At 34.1% G+C, this 16712-nt stretch overlaps 2 protein-coding genes across 2 annotated transcripts; both read right to left on the reverse strand.

Moving 5' to 3' along the window:
- Window positions 1-2006: 2006 nt before the first annotated feature.
- Window positions 2007-4173, reverse strand: LOC128553888 (EMILIN-2-like). Its single transcript, XM_053535087.1, has 2 exons — window positions 4056-4173; window positions 2007-2726 (listed from the first exon to the last, which is right to left on the reverse strand). The coding sequence occupies exons 1-2, from the start codon at window positions 4171-4173 to the stop codon at window positions 2296-2298; spliced, it is 549 nt and encodes a 182-aa protein (XP_053391062.1). The 3' UTR covers window positions 2007-2295.
- Window positions 4174-10344: 6171 nt separating this feature from the next.
- Window positions 10345-15341, reverse strand: LOC128553889 (uncharacterized). Its single transcript, XM_053535088.1, has 2 exons — window positions 15098-15341; window positions 10345-10772 (listed from the first exon to the last, which is right to left on the reverse strand). The coding sequence occupies exons 1-2, from the start codon at window positions 15339-15341 to the stop codon at window positions 10345-10347; spliced, it is 672 nt and encodes a 223-aa protein (XP_053391063.1).
- Between the last annotated feature and the right edge of the window lie 1371 nt (window positions 15342-16712).

The raw sequence follows: 16712 nt of genomic DNA on the forward strand, positions 1-16712 counted from the left end.
GAGTTTCAAGGCTACTGAAAGGGGTGTATCCGAAGTACCGGAAACGTGTGGAAACGAACATGTTAAAAGATTTCACCCAAACTGTAGGCGGGTAGCTTTAATAACTACTCAAACCATTGACAGATATTGGAGAAAACAATTATTGAAAAGAGGAATTACATGGCAGCCACGTTATAAAGAATGGTATTGTGAGCGTTTAAGGAGGTAGGTTACCTTGTTACAAGGGTAAATTCAAATTAGTTGAACCGCAGCATTCTTTTGTATTTCGTGTAATATGAAGTTTTAACTGCTACAATCTCAATTTTGTTTGTCTCTGTCCCTTCAAGTTCATTTTTTATCCAGGTTTGAAGAACATGACCCTCCAAAGGTATTTCATATTGAAAGAAGAAGGAAAATACGGATATTTAACACTTTTCAGTGTATTTTAATTTCATTGATATCCGTAGAAGTCTGCATAATTGATAATTTTACTAATATGCACGTTAGCTTTCTAATATAAGCTTAAAATGTATATGTCGCGGGCTCGTGTTTCCATGGTAACGCATTTTCTCTCATTTTTAAACAACTATGTATAAAAATAGGGTTTTCGACGGCTTCAGTGCCATTCTGTTAATGACCAACATGGAATATTTGGGTAATATTATTAGCAAAATACCAAGCACTTTACATGGTACCCTATTTTTCTTAAAGTTTAAAGTAACCATGGCAACAGAGATGTTTAAAATAGCTTATATCTTGCTTTTTGTCGTAATTTCTTATTAAAAAGTATTGAATTAGATTGTCTTTCTAGTTGATGTAGCTTTAAAACATGTTATTTCTAACGTAAGTTATATTTTCGTGTTATTTGCATTTATTCAAACAAATTTCACAGCTTAGAATACTTACAGCAGTACCCCTCGTCTGGAATTTTTCATGGAAAAATCGTTCAGCATGCTGCTATTATTGTCATGGATATTGTTGAAATGAAAATAAAAAGCCGAAGCTGTGTTTCTTAAATAGACCAGTGTCAACGCTTTTAAATTTTACATTTAGATACATAGGTCACGGGCTTCGTTTCCATGGTAACATCAATTCAATTCAAGAAACCACAATTTTCTACTGAAATTTGGAGAATTTTAGATCTTAGTTTTAGTACATAAGTAACAAATTATCAACGGAACCTGAAAAATAGGTATTACAAATCAAACTGCTAGATTTTCTATTTGAAAATGGCCGTAACAAGTAACCTTTCACCCAACTATATTCCAAATAACATTGCTTATCATCATCCATTTTCTTACATTCCGCATAATATTTCAATATAACTACATAAAAGAAGCAAAATATTGATTATTATTCAGAGCAAAAGACTCATAAAAAATATTTCAGCAAATAATGGTTATTTGAAAATAGTTAAAATAAAGAAAATGCACAGAGTTACGTACTTTCAAGGTAAAAAGCTATTAATTTTGCGCGGTAACTGGCACGTAACGTCTTGACGTCAATGACGTCATTTTAAGGCAACATTGTTTTGAAGCGTTTCTGCGGCAATTTATTCATTATTTCTGCATTATTAAACCATAAAGCATCAGATCGAAGACAGGTTCATGATTTGTTTTCAGAAGAAAGAATATACAAACACATTTAGTTTGTCGTAAACGTCGTCGTAAATCGTCACGTTAGCTTCCGGTTGGACATGCGCACATACAAATATGAAGGTAACCTACCTCCTTAAAGAGAAGTAAGTGATTTTGCTTTTGCGACCAGTGCAGACCAAGATCATGGTCTGTACTGGTCGCCATTCAGTCGATAAATGGTACTGCCCAAATTGAATGATAGAGCAGTCCATTTTGAAATTATAGCAAGGTAAAGGTTAATATCTAGCTTTGTCGTTTTAGATGCAGTTTCCATACTTCTTTATAAACACGTATAAGGAAACCAACCTGACAGTTCATACTGACGGTAAATCGCAACTTCCGCGCAGAAATGTTGTCAAACAATCATGTACCGATAAGGGGAAGTAACACTGTGTTGGAGTTTGGGTAAATCGTACCAGAATATAGTTTTAGAAGTGATAGCAAGAATAGACGCTAAATATAATTAACTTACTGGGATATTTGAAAAGTTTGAATTTGTAACAGAATGTGTCATCATTTTGATACTTCTTACTAAACATGATAATTGCAAAAATATCTTTAATCAATTAAAAATACCAGGAACAATATTTCAAATATAATTTGCGTATTCTTTGTAAAATATGTGGAAATTATACATGTATTGTTAAATGAATTAATGACCTTGTTGTTCAGTTTTCTTCTAAATCGCTTGAATAAACCGACCAGAGAATGTGTTCCAGTAATTACTATCGTTCTCATGCAATGTGTTTCCTGAACTAGTACTAGATATAATCTTGATTTTCACATTCTCGTTCTTATCAACAATGGTCATGGCATCAAAGCTGTAGCAGGAAAACTTACTTTTACTGTGTCTATATATCCGTGTTATCTTAAAAGGCTTGTCATTGGCCACGAAGGCAAAATCAATATTCTTATCAGGATTCACACAGAATTGCACAGTAAACGTATAAACGCCAGTATAAGGCGCGGTAAATACACCATTCTCTTTGTTGTAAGCGTCGCCTTTATTTAAGATGATCTCTGTGAAAATCACTGTTTGTCCGCTTGTTGGTGTGTTATGTTTGGGACGTCTAGCAGAGAATAAAACGACCTCTGGTATTTTCACGCTCTCTGTAAGAACTAGAACAAAATTTATAAACATTATATTAACTTGAGACAGCATTTTCTGAAAGAATAAAATTTATACAAATTATTTAAGTGTTCTCATACTGAAAACATCATTTTCTTGTCAGAATAAAATGACACATACACGTATTTGTAAAGTGTTACTACACTGAAAACAGCAGTTTAGTTTATGAATAAAATTAATAAATATTTGTTGAGTGTTATCAAATTGAAAACAACATATTATACTGTAAGAACAAAATTACAATCATTTGTAAATTACTGCTGGTCAAAGAACGTTTGCTTCCAATTAGGCTAGGAGATAACATTTTGCAGCTTTGTTTGGTTTAAAACTTACGATATTGTTTAATGTCACTGTTGACCTTCAGAAGCTACGGACCATGTTCAAGGTATGAAATCGGCACAGATTATTATGTTGATAGTTTAATTATTTTATGTTTTTTTTTTTACATTTGTTTTATTGAACAACATTCCCATAGCTAAACAGAATATACACACAATATAACGCTCACGACGATCAGCGAAAATTGAACAAAACACATTTAAACACTCCATTGCTAGATATCTATAGACGGGCGTAGGCGATTAAATGCGCATTTAGTACTATATTAAATGGTAGTTATAACACAATGTAAATCATTCCATCGCATCCATGAAAATATAGTGCAAATACTCCAAACCATAAGCTATCGCAAACTTTACCAAAAGTAAAAATGGGCCAAAATGTTGGATGTCCGAAAGAACATTGTGCACAACTTGAAAAATATGATATTCCTAAAAGACAAATGTAACGGACATATTTGGATTTTAAGTTTTTTTTTGTAATATCCTAATTCGACATGCAGTTTTATGTTAATGCATTTTCATGATAAAACTTAATTCGAACACAATATGTAACATTCAAAATATATGTACTTACAATGGCTTATCATTTTACAGCGTCAAATGTTTGAATTTTAGATAATTAAATAGCTTTAGCTTATTTTGGTGATCTCCTTTCAAAATGTAGTCCTGTATGGCATATACATTTTATTAGTATGAATTAGTCTTTTTACTTTTTCCTTTAACACATAAATTCACGTAATAAAAATATGCACCACACAAAGTTGCTTCTTTTAGATCAAATACGCAGATTTAACAAATATTAAAATAGTGCTCGACCCTCCTCGAAGTAGGATGAACATTTTTTAAATCAATTACCTTTACAACTTTTATAAAATGATAAAACGTTAAAGTCTTGGTGTCATTTTCATTACATGTCAAGCATATTTTCTCTAGACGTAAATACAAGTTGATTGCAAAATTAGTACATACCCTTTAGTTCTTTATTCCATCTTTCTTTCTCAGCCGCTAGTATGTTTAGTTCCTCTTGAACTTGTGTTTTTGTCTCTTGTATAGCAGTGTCTAATGCTGTAATGCTTGCGTTTTTCATGATTACCAAGAGTTGTCGTTACTTGGCTCCGAGACTCTTCAATTTCCTTTTTCATTACTTCCACTGAAATTTCAAGTCTTATCATTTTTTCTAGGAGCTTCTCTTCGTAGTGGAATTTAGAACACTGTAGTTCAGAAATACTATAACGAAAAGTTGTCACAAATATGACAAATGCTGCAACAAATTTCGGAATCATTTTGTCCTTTTTTGAGTCAAGCCTACGTTAGATATTTCTACTGAAATTGTGTGGATGTCTTCACGATACATATGTATGCCTGATCTTAAGTAAAGACTTTTTAATTGGGTTACCTCGTCCAATTTATATAGTAGGTGGTAGAGGGGGTAAATTTACAAAAGAATGGTTTTTAGGGCTATAATAACTGCTTTACCATTTCATGAATGCCCGACTAATAGTATAATATAGGGAGCACAACACTTCCTATTGAGAGGTGTTGATTACGATCCACAAGCAAGGCGCATGTTCTCCACATCCATCTGAAGTCATTCGTTCTCCGCCTTTAATTCATATTAATGTCCGAGAAAAAGTTAATACTGAGACACTTGATATATGAACCCACTGCCTTTTATTCAAGTGTACGTCAGGTATTTGAAATGAAATTGTGCCTTCATGATGAATGTACTTCTTTTCTTTTAAAAATTACTAAATCACTTTTTTACTATATAATTTGTCATATTCAAAAGATACACAAAATATGTCATATAAACTGTTAACATACGAGTATGAGTATTATGAAACAATTAAACTATATGACAGACTGACTTTCACAACGCAGGTGGAAATATATTTACAATGCAAAGGAAACATTTTGTCTATCAAATGTCTGATTGCCTGACTATCTAACTACTCACTGCTCACTTAGCACAAGACTGTAAAACCTCTGGAGAGCCTCGAAATACTTGAAACAGAAAAACAAATTTAATCATAAAGTTCTTAAATGTTAGAACTTGCATTGTTTTAAATAATCTATTGTTTGAAGATTGGTGGTGTTCAAGTACATATTTTTAGATCACTTAAATATAAGTATACACTTAAAGGTTCTAAAACAACATTGAAATTGATTGTTTTTCTATATAAGTTTTAGTATCTTCAGATAAGAAGCAATACTGTCTCATTATCTACCACTCAATGATGACTAGACATAACAGGACAGACACTGTGACAATGCATAAATCGTATGTAATAAAATAGGTAAAACGCGTCAATTGATTTTGGTTTTACGGCGTAGCAACGTAGTGCAGGTTGTATGGTACCAGACAAGATTGAAATGTTTGGTTTAACGTCTCATTTAAAACAAAAAGCATTCGAAATAAAATTGTAAGATATGGAATCAAAACAAGCTGGAATTGCAGAGATACAGCAGAACCATGTGTTCAGACACTGGCAGTCGTCTCTTACCATGATGCAAGGGCAATACATTGGTTCCAATGCTTTGAATTTGTCACAGAACTCAAGCCACCGATTCAACAAAGGTCTGTAATGATTGATAACTTTATATCGTACTGACATTATGACTTTCATGTGTACTTACTTTATTTGTAGTTTTTTGGGGTTGTACAAAATAGCAGTCAATGTTTGCAGCAAATATTGTAGTTTGTAACATTTTCTATGCATATTTCATTTATAATCTGATAATAATGTATTTTTCATATGACAAGATATTTACACTGATTTCAAATCACGCACGTGCAACATACGCAAACTTTAGTATGCAAAATGTGTCATTCTTACGCATGTGATTAGTGCTTGAGAAAACATTTCATAGACTAAACTTTTGGCAACGCAAAATAAATTTTAAACTCAGATTGAATAAAAAACCCGTTATCTTCATATCTAAAGTTTACCAGTTATGCCATTTTTCATTCAGAAATGAACACAAAAAGGAAGTCCAAATTAACTCTTTAATGTTACATCTATTAGGGAAAAAAGATCCCCGAGAAACAGTTTTAAAATGTAAAAACAAAAACTACTGCAACCGCATTTTAAAATCATTTAGTTCTTCACTGATGATCCAAAAAGTAAATCCCGATCAAGTTCTTTATATTAAGAAAGAGTATCAGTGTATCGACCGAATAGGTATTAAAGATTGATAGGTTTCTTGCAAGTGAAAGTATTATTTAAGAAATTAACAGCGCAAACATTTAAATTTTAGGTAATTAACCCTTATCATTCTGGACAGGATTGATTCTGCCTTTGCGACCAGTGTAGTCCGTGTAGTCTGATCATTATCTGCACTGTTCGCCATGCAGTAAGTATCTTTTTGGTTAGCAGCTTTTTAACAGTTAATGGTACTGTATAAAGTGAAAGACGGACAACTTCATTATAGAAATTTAGCAGGGTAGGGTTAATATAATGAAGTTTGACAAAAATTGAGATACATGCAAAGATGCTGTACTATGTAAACAATTACAATTTAGAGCATTGCATGCTGATTATTCAAGTTAAGTTGTTAATATTATGTTTGAAACAGTTAAGAACAAGACGGGTCCATTGGCTATTTGGCACTGTTGATTCTAATAAAATCTGGCTGTTAAAATTAAAATAGTGTCCTTTCTTCCTATATCGTATTTACATATGGATGTACTCTTCCATCTTATGTCTGTAGTTTCTCCGTCTTTATAGTGCTGCCCGCCGTAGAATGTGACATGATACCCTACTCAGTCACATAATATTTACATTGGGCTGATCAGTCCTAGTCCTATCCTCTTAATGCTAAACGCCAAGGGGGAAGCTACTAGCACAAGGATCGAACCTTGACCTCCCGCACTCAATTTGAGCGCTTTACCACTAGGCTACCGAGGCGTTTATCCGAGAGATAATAAGGTCCATGGAAATATTTGCTACTTGAAACCAACACGAATGATTGTTGAAGCACTGAAGCGGTCAAAATAAAGGTTCACTCGCAAAAAGCCTCTGTACAGTACTGACCCTTATCCCCTTATTTACAGTCTTGACATTTTTCGCTTGATGACTTACTTTCCTCGCAGAAGCGTGTAGCTTGCATTTGTTAACATTACTGATGAGAAATCAGTTTGATATAGACATGTAATAATGGATATACAGTTGGACATATTTTTCGCTTAGGATGACCAGTGTGTGTTTAAAGTATTTTAGTATTTTTGTAGGACAGATATTCCGAAGTAGTCAATTCAATGCCAGAATTAGTAGCAGTTACCGGCATTGTCACTTATAATGTCCTTCTATTCTAAACACATTTGACAGAAAAAAGCACGACTCGTTGTGCATGTGTTCATTAAGTCTACACCCCATGCACTTGCTAGTCCAGGCACAAAAAAGCTTATGACGGCTCCTACAATTTCGACTTCAATAGTTCTAGTACAGGTTCAAACTTTTATTAACACAGACATAGTTGTCAGTTCCTTTAGTTGCTTTTCACCAGTACTGAATCATGTCAAAGTAACTATTTTCATTTAGTCCAATTATTTTTCATATCAAATTTCAATCTTATGAAAACAACTTCTGAAAATAGAAAAAAGGAAGTATCTTTAAAATCGCTTCAGCTGTTGCTAGGTGACACCCTGACAAGCATTCCATTCTTGTTTTGAATAACGTTCCAGATTTTGTAAAATTTCAAAGGGCAGTAACTCCTAAAATGGACGTATTGCATTTATAATCTGAGACCATTTTACAAAACAAAAATCATTTCTGTAAGTTCTGACCCAATCCTTTGAAAACTGTTGGATTTATCCAGGCAGGCAGTACTGCATTTTGTAAATTTCCATGGGTCAGAACTCCTAAATCAAGCATTTGTAACAGGAAAGTTCCTAGTAAATTCCACCTATCATAATAATGTAGCCCCCGCTCCGAGAGTTAATAATTTACAACGCTTTTGTCTGTGTGTTTGGCTTTGAGCTCCTAGTGTGACATTGACCTTTAAGATAGGGTTATGGGTCTTGCCCTCGACATGCAATTACGCTAATTTAAAGCAAACAGTTCTGTCACATAAAAAGGTCCATTTATTATGAAGTTACAGTCGAGACAAGACTGGACGGAAGTATATGTACATATGTCAATGTATGTATCGTAGTAGGATATTTTTTGCAAGATGGAAAAGAATACTTCCAAGGAAATCAGCACCAGAGGGGTATATGTTCTGCGACATTATCATCCATATGGGTGAAATTGTAACAAGGGGTCACGGTGACGATTTTTTGTTAAACCAGGAATTGTAAATGAAATAATGTATGTCAAAACAATAATCTCAAGTTCACTTTAAAGTGAAGTGTGTTTGTAAGTTTGGCATTGCTTATGTCTAAGAAACGATGAATGTTGTTTGCGTTTGCTTAACACAACATTGCCGTATACATGTATTTTGTTGTATTCAACAATCACTTTTGAAGGTTGATATGTTTTGTTTTGTATTTGCTTGGTTAAAAGTCGTACTGACACAATTATAGGTCATATGGTGACTTTCCAGCTTTGATGGTGAAGGAAGACTCAAGGTGCATTATTTCATCACGGGTGGGCACGAAGGCTAATATGTATTCTATCCAACCTTGCTGAAGATAAATTACTTTAATTTAAATATAACCAAACAAACAGAAATTTGAGGACAAAATAAAAGTGCGACAAAACCAACAGTTCCGCCTAACGGGGCAAGACACGCAAGCAGAATAGGATATGCAGTAAAAGCGGGCATCAAGAACAGGAGTTGTCAACAATTACTAAGAAATACAAGAAACAGCAAGAAGGGGACAATGGGGATAGAGGAGGGGATGGGGGAGATGAAATGGATATAATATATGGAGAATAAAAAGCTTTAAATCTACTATGTTTTCACAGCAAAAGCTATTCTTTTAGCTTAAAGCAATTTGTGTTAATTACAACATTTTATGATAAAGCTTTCAATATTTGACTTGTATCCAATATTTGTAGTATTCATAATTCGAAACATTGCGGAATGATATCAATATCACTTGTGCAATGGTTACATATTACTCGGACTTTATCTCAGACTCCCTGGGTAAGATCTCAAAATTTAAATTTAAACTAAAAAGTGTTAAATCCATATAATATCTAAATGAAACATTGAAGTTTGTAGTTTGTAGCGTCCTCTAGTGCATGTGTGGTCATAAAAAAGAGTTTGACTTCTGAAATAGTGTGAAACTGATTTCTAAAATCACACTATGTCGTTTTACCCAAGTGGAAACTGACAGGTACTTGAAAATGCAGCTGTTTGATAGGTCAATTAAAATTCCTGATATCATGTTCAAACTATGAATCATAAAACTTCTTAAAAAAAAGCCATGTAGCTTGTTAAACATATATGTTGCTGATGATACAGACATTTGAAGAATTCGTTGGACTGCAGTGCAAAGTCTCAATATGTATGGATTACGATTATCAAAAAATATGTCAAAAAAGAAAATATTCTACATCTGTAACTTGCAAAGAGTCTGGACAACAAACACACGCTGACTGACATATTTTCAAGTGAAGATGATGCGGTTTGAGAAATAAACAAATTATTTCAGAAATTTCTGCACATTCAACAAATGTTGCCTATTTTTGTAAGATTGAAAATTCAATCAAAAGAACCACCAACCTTTTGTAAACCAGCTGGATCGCTAATTCACGTGAAAGAATTCAACATGTAACATTAAGGTAAGATTTGAACCAACAGCAGCTCTGTGTGTGTGTGTGTGTGTGTGTGTGTGCGTGCGGGCGGGCGTGCGTGCGTGCGAAACTTGTAAGGCAAAATATATACAGAGTGGGGACACATTCTTCCTGAAGAATTTTACAGTGAGACGAACGAAGTAGAGAAACTTTTCAAATGAAACCAAAAGGTTTGATATTTTTAAACGCGTTATGTGCGTTTTTAGTTATGATATGTCGCGTTGGCGCGCGCACCAAACTAACAAGCAAAGCTTTCAAATTTAAATCAGCCACCATAGATACAAGAGTAAAAAGCCAAAATATTGTTACTTATGGTGATATTTTAAAAGTTTGAACTTGTTATAGAAATGTGTCATCATTTTGATACTTGCTTCTTACTAAACATGATAATTACGAAAATATCTTTGATCATTTAAAAATGATTAGCATATTCTTTGTAAAACAGCTTTTCTTAATTGGAGAGGAAATATATACATATATTGTTAATGTATTAATTGTCTTGTTGTTCCCTTCTTCTAAATCGCTTGAATAAAACGACCTGAGAATGTGTTCCAATGATGTGTATTGCTCTCACTCAGTATGATTTCCGAACTACAGGATACAATCTTAATTTTCACAATCTCATTCTTATTAACAATGGTCATGGCATCAAAACTGCGGCAGGCAAAATAACCACTACTGTGTCTATGTATCCGTGTTATCTTAAAAGGCGTGTCATTGGCCATGAAAGCAAAATCAACATTCTTTCCAGGATACACACAGAATTGTACAGTAAACGTATATGCGCCAGTATAAGGAGCGGTAAATACACCATTTTCTTTGTTGTAAGCTTCGCCTTTATTTAAGATGATCTCTGTGAAAATCACTGTTTGTCCGCTTGTTAGTGTGTTATGTTTGGGACGTCTTGCAGAGAATAAAACGACCTCTGGCATTTTCACGCACTCTGTGAGAATAAAATTTATAAATATGTGTTAAGTGTTATTATATTGAAACATCATTTTACTGTAAGAAGCGAAAATTACAATCAAGTATAAACTGAAACTGATAACTGATTAAACGCCTATTTCTATACAATTACATATTTAGTGGCGTTGTACATAATAATAATAATAATAATAATAATAATAATAATGGTGATAATAATAATAATAAATAATGATAATAACATTATTTAAACAGTCATGACCGCACCCTGCCCTCTGAGGCCATTTTACACCTATTGCCGAATACCAGTGCTTAAATCCTTACATGGTACGCCCAGACGGGCTGCATACAGAGGTTAATGGTGCCATCACTTATTATTTAAAAAAAGAAATACTACACACTACCCTACCCTACCCATAGAGCCTGTACAAGCAAGTACATTTAATTTAACAAATCTTGAAAAAATAAATGTTGAAATGTAAAACCTTTTACAAAAATTTAAAAACTATCACCTGCTGTTATCGTTTATGCAACAATTATCAAAAAATTAAAAACAATGCCATGAAGCCTCTGAAATACAGTGTCTTAAGATTTTTTTGAATGTATCAAGTTATTTACTTATGCGTAGTTCTAACGGCAATTCATTCCGCAGTTTTGGACCAGTAGTACAGAAACTTCTACGAGGGTCCTGCAAAAAGTTCTGTCACTAATGGACTTCCGTAGTTTTATCCAAGGTGTTTTTTAAAACGCTTCATTGCACTTCAATGTTGTGTCCATCTGTTTATTGCTTTTCAAATGACCGAGTTATTTCAAATTGAAATACATGCAGTCATATACACTGGCCAATTTACTTGTCACATTGTAAAATGGACGAAAAGACTGAAATTCGAGGCTATATTGAATGCCGCATTAGGCTTGATATAGATTCAAAGCAGATATTGGATGAATTGTGTGGTATATATGGACCTCAGGCCATTTCAATGCGCACAGATTTTAGGTGGGTTAAAGCTTTTAAAGCTGGGAAATTATCTGTCGAAGATGATACCCGTTCTGGTAGGCCTAAATCCTCTGTTACCAAGGCAAACATCGCTGCTGTAAAAGCTGTGGTCGAACAGGATGCGCGATTGTCGGTGAAAGATATAAACAGTTGTACTGGCTTATCAGAAAGCAGTGGGCAAACAATTCTGAAAAAGCGTTTTGACCTGAGAAAGGTTTGCGCTAGGTGGGTACCTCATTTGCTCACTGCGGAGCTAAAGAAACAACGCCTTAAATGTGCCCGGGAACTTTTTAAAACATACAAAGGCTGTGACAGTTGGGTTATTTCTAACTTGCTAACAGGTGACGAAACCTGGGTGCACATGTATGAGCCACAGAGAAGGGCTGATAATAGGCAAAGGAAGCGAAAAGATCAAAAAAGCCCCTGTATTGCCAAGAAAACCATAAGTTCGAAAAAGATGTTGTATGCAATTTTCTTCTCTTCAATTCCAGTGGGCCAGTCGTTCAAGTGCCTTGTCCATCTGGTCATACAGTCACTGGACGATTCTACAAGAACTCTGTACTGAAGAAAGTGAAAAAGTTTTACAATAAGAAACGTCAAAGCAAAGGATGGTCAGGAGTCCATCTTATACACGACAACGCCTCCTCTCACAAGTGCGAGGTTGCTAAGTCTTTGTTTGGCTTCTGAAAAGGTGGACGTTGTAAACCATCCGCCTTATTCACCTTACCTGAGTCCCTGTGACTTTTTTATTTCCAAGACTTACGAAAATGCTTTTTGGAAAAGAATATAAGTCCAGAAGTTCTCTTGGTAGCACCATTTATCAGTGTCTCAAACAGATACCAAAAGAAGACTATTTATCTGCTTTTTGCGACTGGGTAAAAAAGTTACAAAAATGTGTTTCGGTAAAGGGGAATACTTTGAAGGTTTGTAATAAAAATAATTTTGATAAAACGTAGCACTTAAGAAATCCGAACCCAATGACAGAACTTTTTACAGGACCCTCGTATCATTAAATGTTTTACACTTGTATGGAACAACATAACGACATTCAGAATTTTCTGACGGTCTCAAATCTTGTCTACTACTAACATACTCTGTAAGCAGTTCTGTTAAATACACAAGTGCTCTACCAATGTGACAGCTAATTATTACATGAAAGAAAGTATCTTAAACTCAATCCTTGCTTTCACCGGCAACCAATGTAAGTCATACAATACTTGTTTGGAGCTGTTAAATTTCCTCCTGTTAAGGACAAGTTTTGCACACATGTATTGAATACCTTGCATCTTACGCACCTCACCGTTAGCTACACCATACAGTATGACATTGCAGTAATCCAGATGTGAAATAACTAGTTCTTAATTTGTAGGTAATTCAACATGGCTGTACAGCATTTGCGATTTACATTATCTTTAAAGTTCAAGGTTTCGTCAAGAAATGCACCAAGATATCTAATTGTGCTTTCACGTTTGATATCATCACCAGCAATATTAATTTGTTAAACATTTGTTCAATTGAGGACTGCTACCGAACATAATAAATTCAGTTTCTGAAGTGTTCATTTTCAATTTGTTTCTACGATTATAATTGCGCACCGTTCGAGGTCTCCGATCGCTTGTGATTCTACGGAAACAGATGTGGGACGAAAGCATTTATTTGCTATATCAGCAAACCCGTAGACTGATAAGGATTTGGGAATTACATTAAAAAGGTGAGATATAGCCACGCAAATGCCTTGGGGCACACTGCATTCAAGATGGCGGTTTGATAAATATGCATTGTTGATATTAATCTTACAAGTACGAGGCCTTAAGTAAGAGTCTACTCATTGCCATTTCACAGACACCATACTTTGCTTTTAGGACATCTAGCAGAATGTCGTGGTCGACAGTGTCAAATGCCGCACTTAAGTTAATTGCAATAAGGGTCCTGTTTCTCCATACCACTTAGAAGATCATTAACCAACAGAAGCAGCCCAGATTCACAGGAGTGATATTTCCTATTTGCAGAATGGTTCTTAGGCAAAAGACTGTTTTGATTTACATGTTTGTTGAATCTGTAAAGAACAATTTTCTCAATAAGTTTTTACAGAAATGATAAATTACTCTCAGGACGATAGTTGGAAAGCTCTAGTTCAAGACCTGCTTTTTTAGCAAAGGTCTAACAACTGCTTATTTGTATTTCACAGGAAAAACACGTTTAGTGATACTAGGGAGAAGTGCATCTACATGTGATTTCAGAATACGTGTTGGCAAAATATCTAGCTCTGAAGACGTAGTATTCAATTCGCTGATGAGTTTTTTCACTTCATCTTGAGTCAATTCAGTAAATTTGTCAAAGTTTTGTACATTCCTTACTTGAGGTTCAAAGTTTTGGTATTCATTTATGCATAAGATACTACAGGACAAGAAAAGTTAAATAAGCATTTTGCACCTTCGTAAGGTTTAAAACTAACAATATTGTTTAATATCACTTCTTACTTCCGAAAGATACGGACCAAGTTAAAGGAGTGAAATCCGCTCAGATTACTATGTTAATTGTTTCATAAAGTTTTTTCTTTACATTTGTTCTATGGAACAAAACTCTATAAAGCTTGAAAGCTAAACAGAACATACAAACAGCAAAATGCATATGACAAAAAGTGATAATGTAACAAAACCCTTTTAATCATTGCTAGAGTGAATAATAATTTATATAGTTTGAATTAATGGTATATCAAATTGCAATTGTAGCACAATATAAATCATTCTATCGCATTCATGAAAATAAAGACCAAGAACAAATACTACTCCAAACCGCAAGCCATCACCATCTTTACCGAAAGTAAAAAAACGGTCAAAATGTTGGGGGGGGGGGGGCGGGAAACGGAAAAAAATGTTGCAATTTAAAAATAGGATATTCCAAAAAGAACTTATTTTTCCGAAAATAAAATAAGAAAATATATAGCATGGACAAAGCATATAGAAGACAACTGTAACGGACATATTTGAATTTTAAGTTTTCGAATATGTTGAATTTTACATAATTTAATAGCTAATTTCGATATTCGCTTTACGAAATCTGGTCCTGTATGACACTTACGTTTCATAATTTTATTAGTTTTACTTTTTCCTATACATCAAAGAATTCACTTAACGTACAAATATGCACCCAACCAAGCTGTTTCTTTTAGATCAAATACCCAGATTTAACAAATATTAAATTACTGCTCGTCCTCTGAGTAGAATGAAAAATTCTAATTGTTTTCATACAATGGTAAAACATCATGGTCCTAATGTCATTTTCATTACTTGTCAAGGATCTTTTCTCTAGACGCAAAGAAAGTTAATTAGATAAATGGAACAAACCCTTTAGTTCTTTATTCCATCTTTCTTTCTCTGCCGCTAGTACGTTTAGTTCCTCTTGAACTTGTGTTTTTGTCTCTTGAATGGCAGTGTCTAATGCTGTAATGCTTGCGTCTTTCATAGTCAGTAGTGTCTTCTCCCATGTGCTTCTTTCTGTCTGTAGATTACTAAGAGTTGTCGTTACTAGGTTCTGTGACTCTTCAATTTCCTTTTTCATTGCTTCCACCGAAATTTCAAGTCTTATCATTTTTTCTAGGAGCTTCTCTTCGTAGTGAAATTTAGAACAGTGCGGTTCAGAAACGCAAATATGAAAAATTACCAGAACGATGAAGCTAGCCGTGACAATATTAGTAAACATTTTTAACTTTTTTAAAATCGGTTGCACTTTATGTGTTTGAACTAAAATTGTACTGAGGTGTGCGAGACACACATTTATATTTGAACTTGTATTTGATAATTTATGCAGGTTGCCACGACTAGTATTTTAGTAGAGGGGGGCGTGGGGCATTTTAGACAGGTTTATTTTCTCTTTGCAAAATATTCTCGTCCGGCTTACCCGTTCGGTAAGAATGAGACTACCAATCGAATGATGACGAGTTTGATCAAAGGGCAAGTCGCAGGCTCTCCGCAACCTTTTGACTGGCAACAATACTCTAAATTAATTCGTTCTCCGCATTTATATAGGAGGTTGTTCGTTACTGTTGTAGAATAACTTAGCCCTGTTTCGGTTTCCAAAAACAGTGGTTCGATTAACTGACTATCGTTACATACATGGATAATATTTCTATGTAATAGGAATGAACAAGTGCTGTTTTTCTGACACTGAATACATTGCGCTATACTTAACATTTGGCTTTACTGTCGGGCAGTAGTATACTTGATTTATAAATATGTCGGTGAGGTAAATTTGTTACTGCTCAAGTAATTACGGCAGTGTATTATTACAATGCACAAAAGATTTTATGGTACTTGTTGTTTGAGCAATCCCTGTTGAATCGAAAATTGAAAATTTGTGTCTTTAAATTTGATGGGACATTTGCGGAGTTTAAGGCAAACGTTCAAGAGTCCTGACATCATTGTCATAACAGGTATAATTTTCTAGTTGTGTTTACACATTAGAGCACTTAATTCTTTATGGTCGCTATTGCTTCCAATAATTCTTCTTGATTTTTTTTAATTTGTCTCTTGGATGGCAGTATAAAATGCTTCAACTCTTGTATGATTCGCTGGCTGACTACATACTTTAAAACATTTACAGGGCCTCGAAATACTTGAAGCAGTAATAAAATCTTAATGCTAAAATCCTTAAATGTTATAACTCGAATCATTACAAATTATCCATTGTACATTTTTTTTGTCTTCAAGTACTTATTTGCTAGATCACTTAAGTACAAGTATAGTTTAAACAGTATCTATTGATATATCATTTACATAAATCACATACATACAATAAAGTTTAAAATCAAAATAATTTATAGGATTTGAAAACAAGCTTTCATTGAAAACTTGAACTAATTCATTAAGTATATTCCAGAACAAAAAACAAACAAATGAAGTGAGCGAGTTGGGTTTTACGGCGAATCGACAATAAATGGTCATATATCGCCGAGTAAAAAGT

This window comes from Mercenaria mercenaria, unplaced genomic scaffold (assembly GCF_021730395.1).
Source record: "Mercenaria mercenaria strain notata unplaced genomic scaffold, MADL_Memer_1 contig_4451, whole genome shotgun sequence".
Taxonomy (NCBI): Eukaryota; Metazoa; Mollusca; class Bivalvia; order Venerida; family Veneridae; genus Mercenaria; species Mercenaria mercenaria.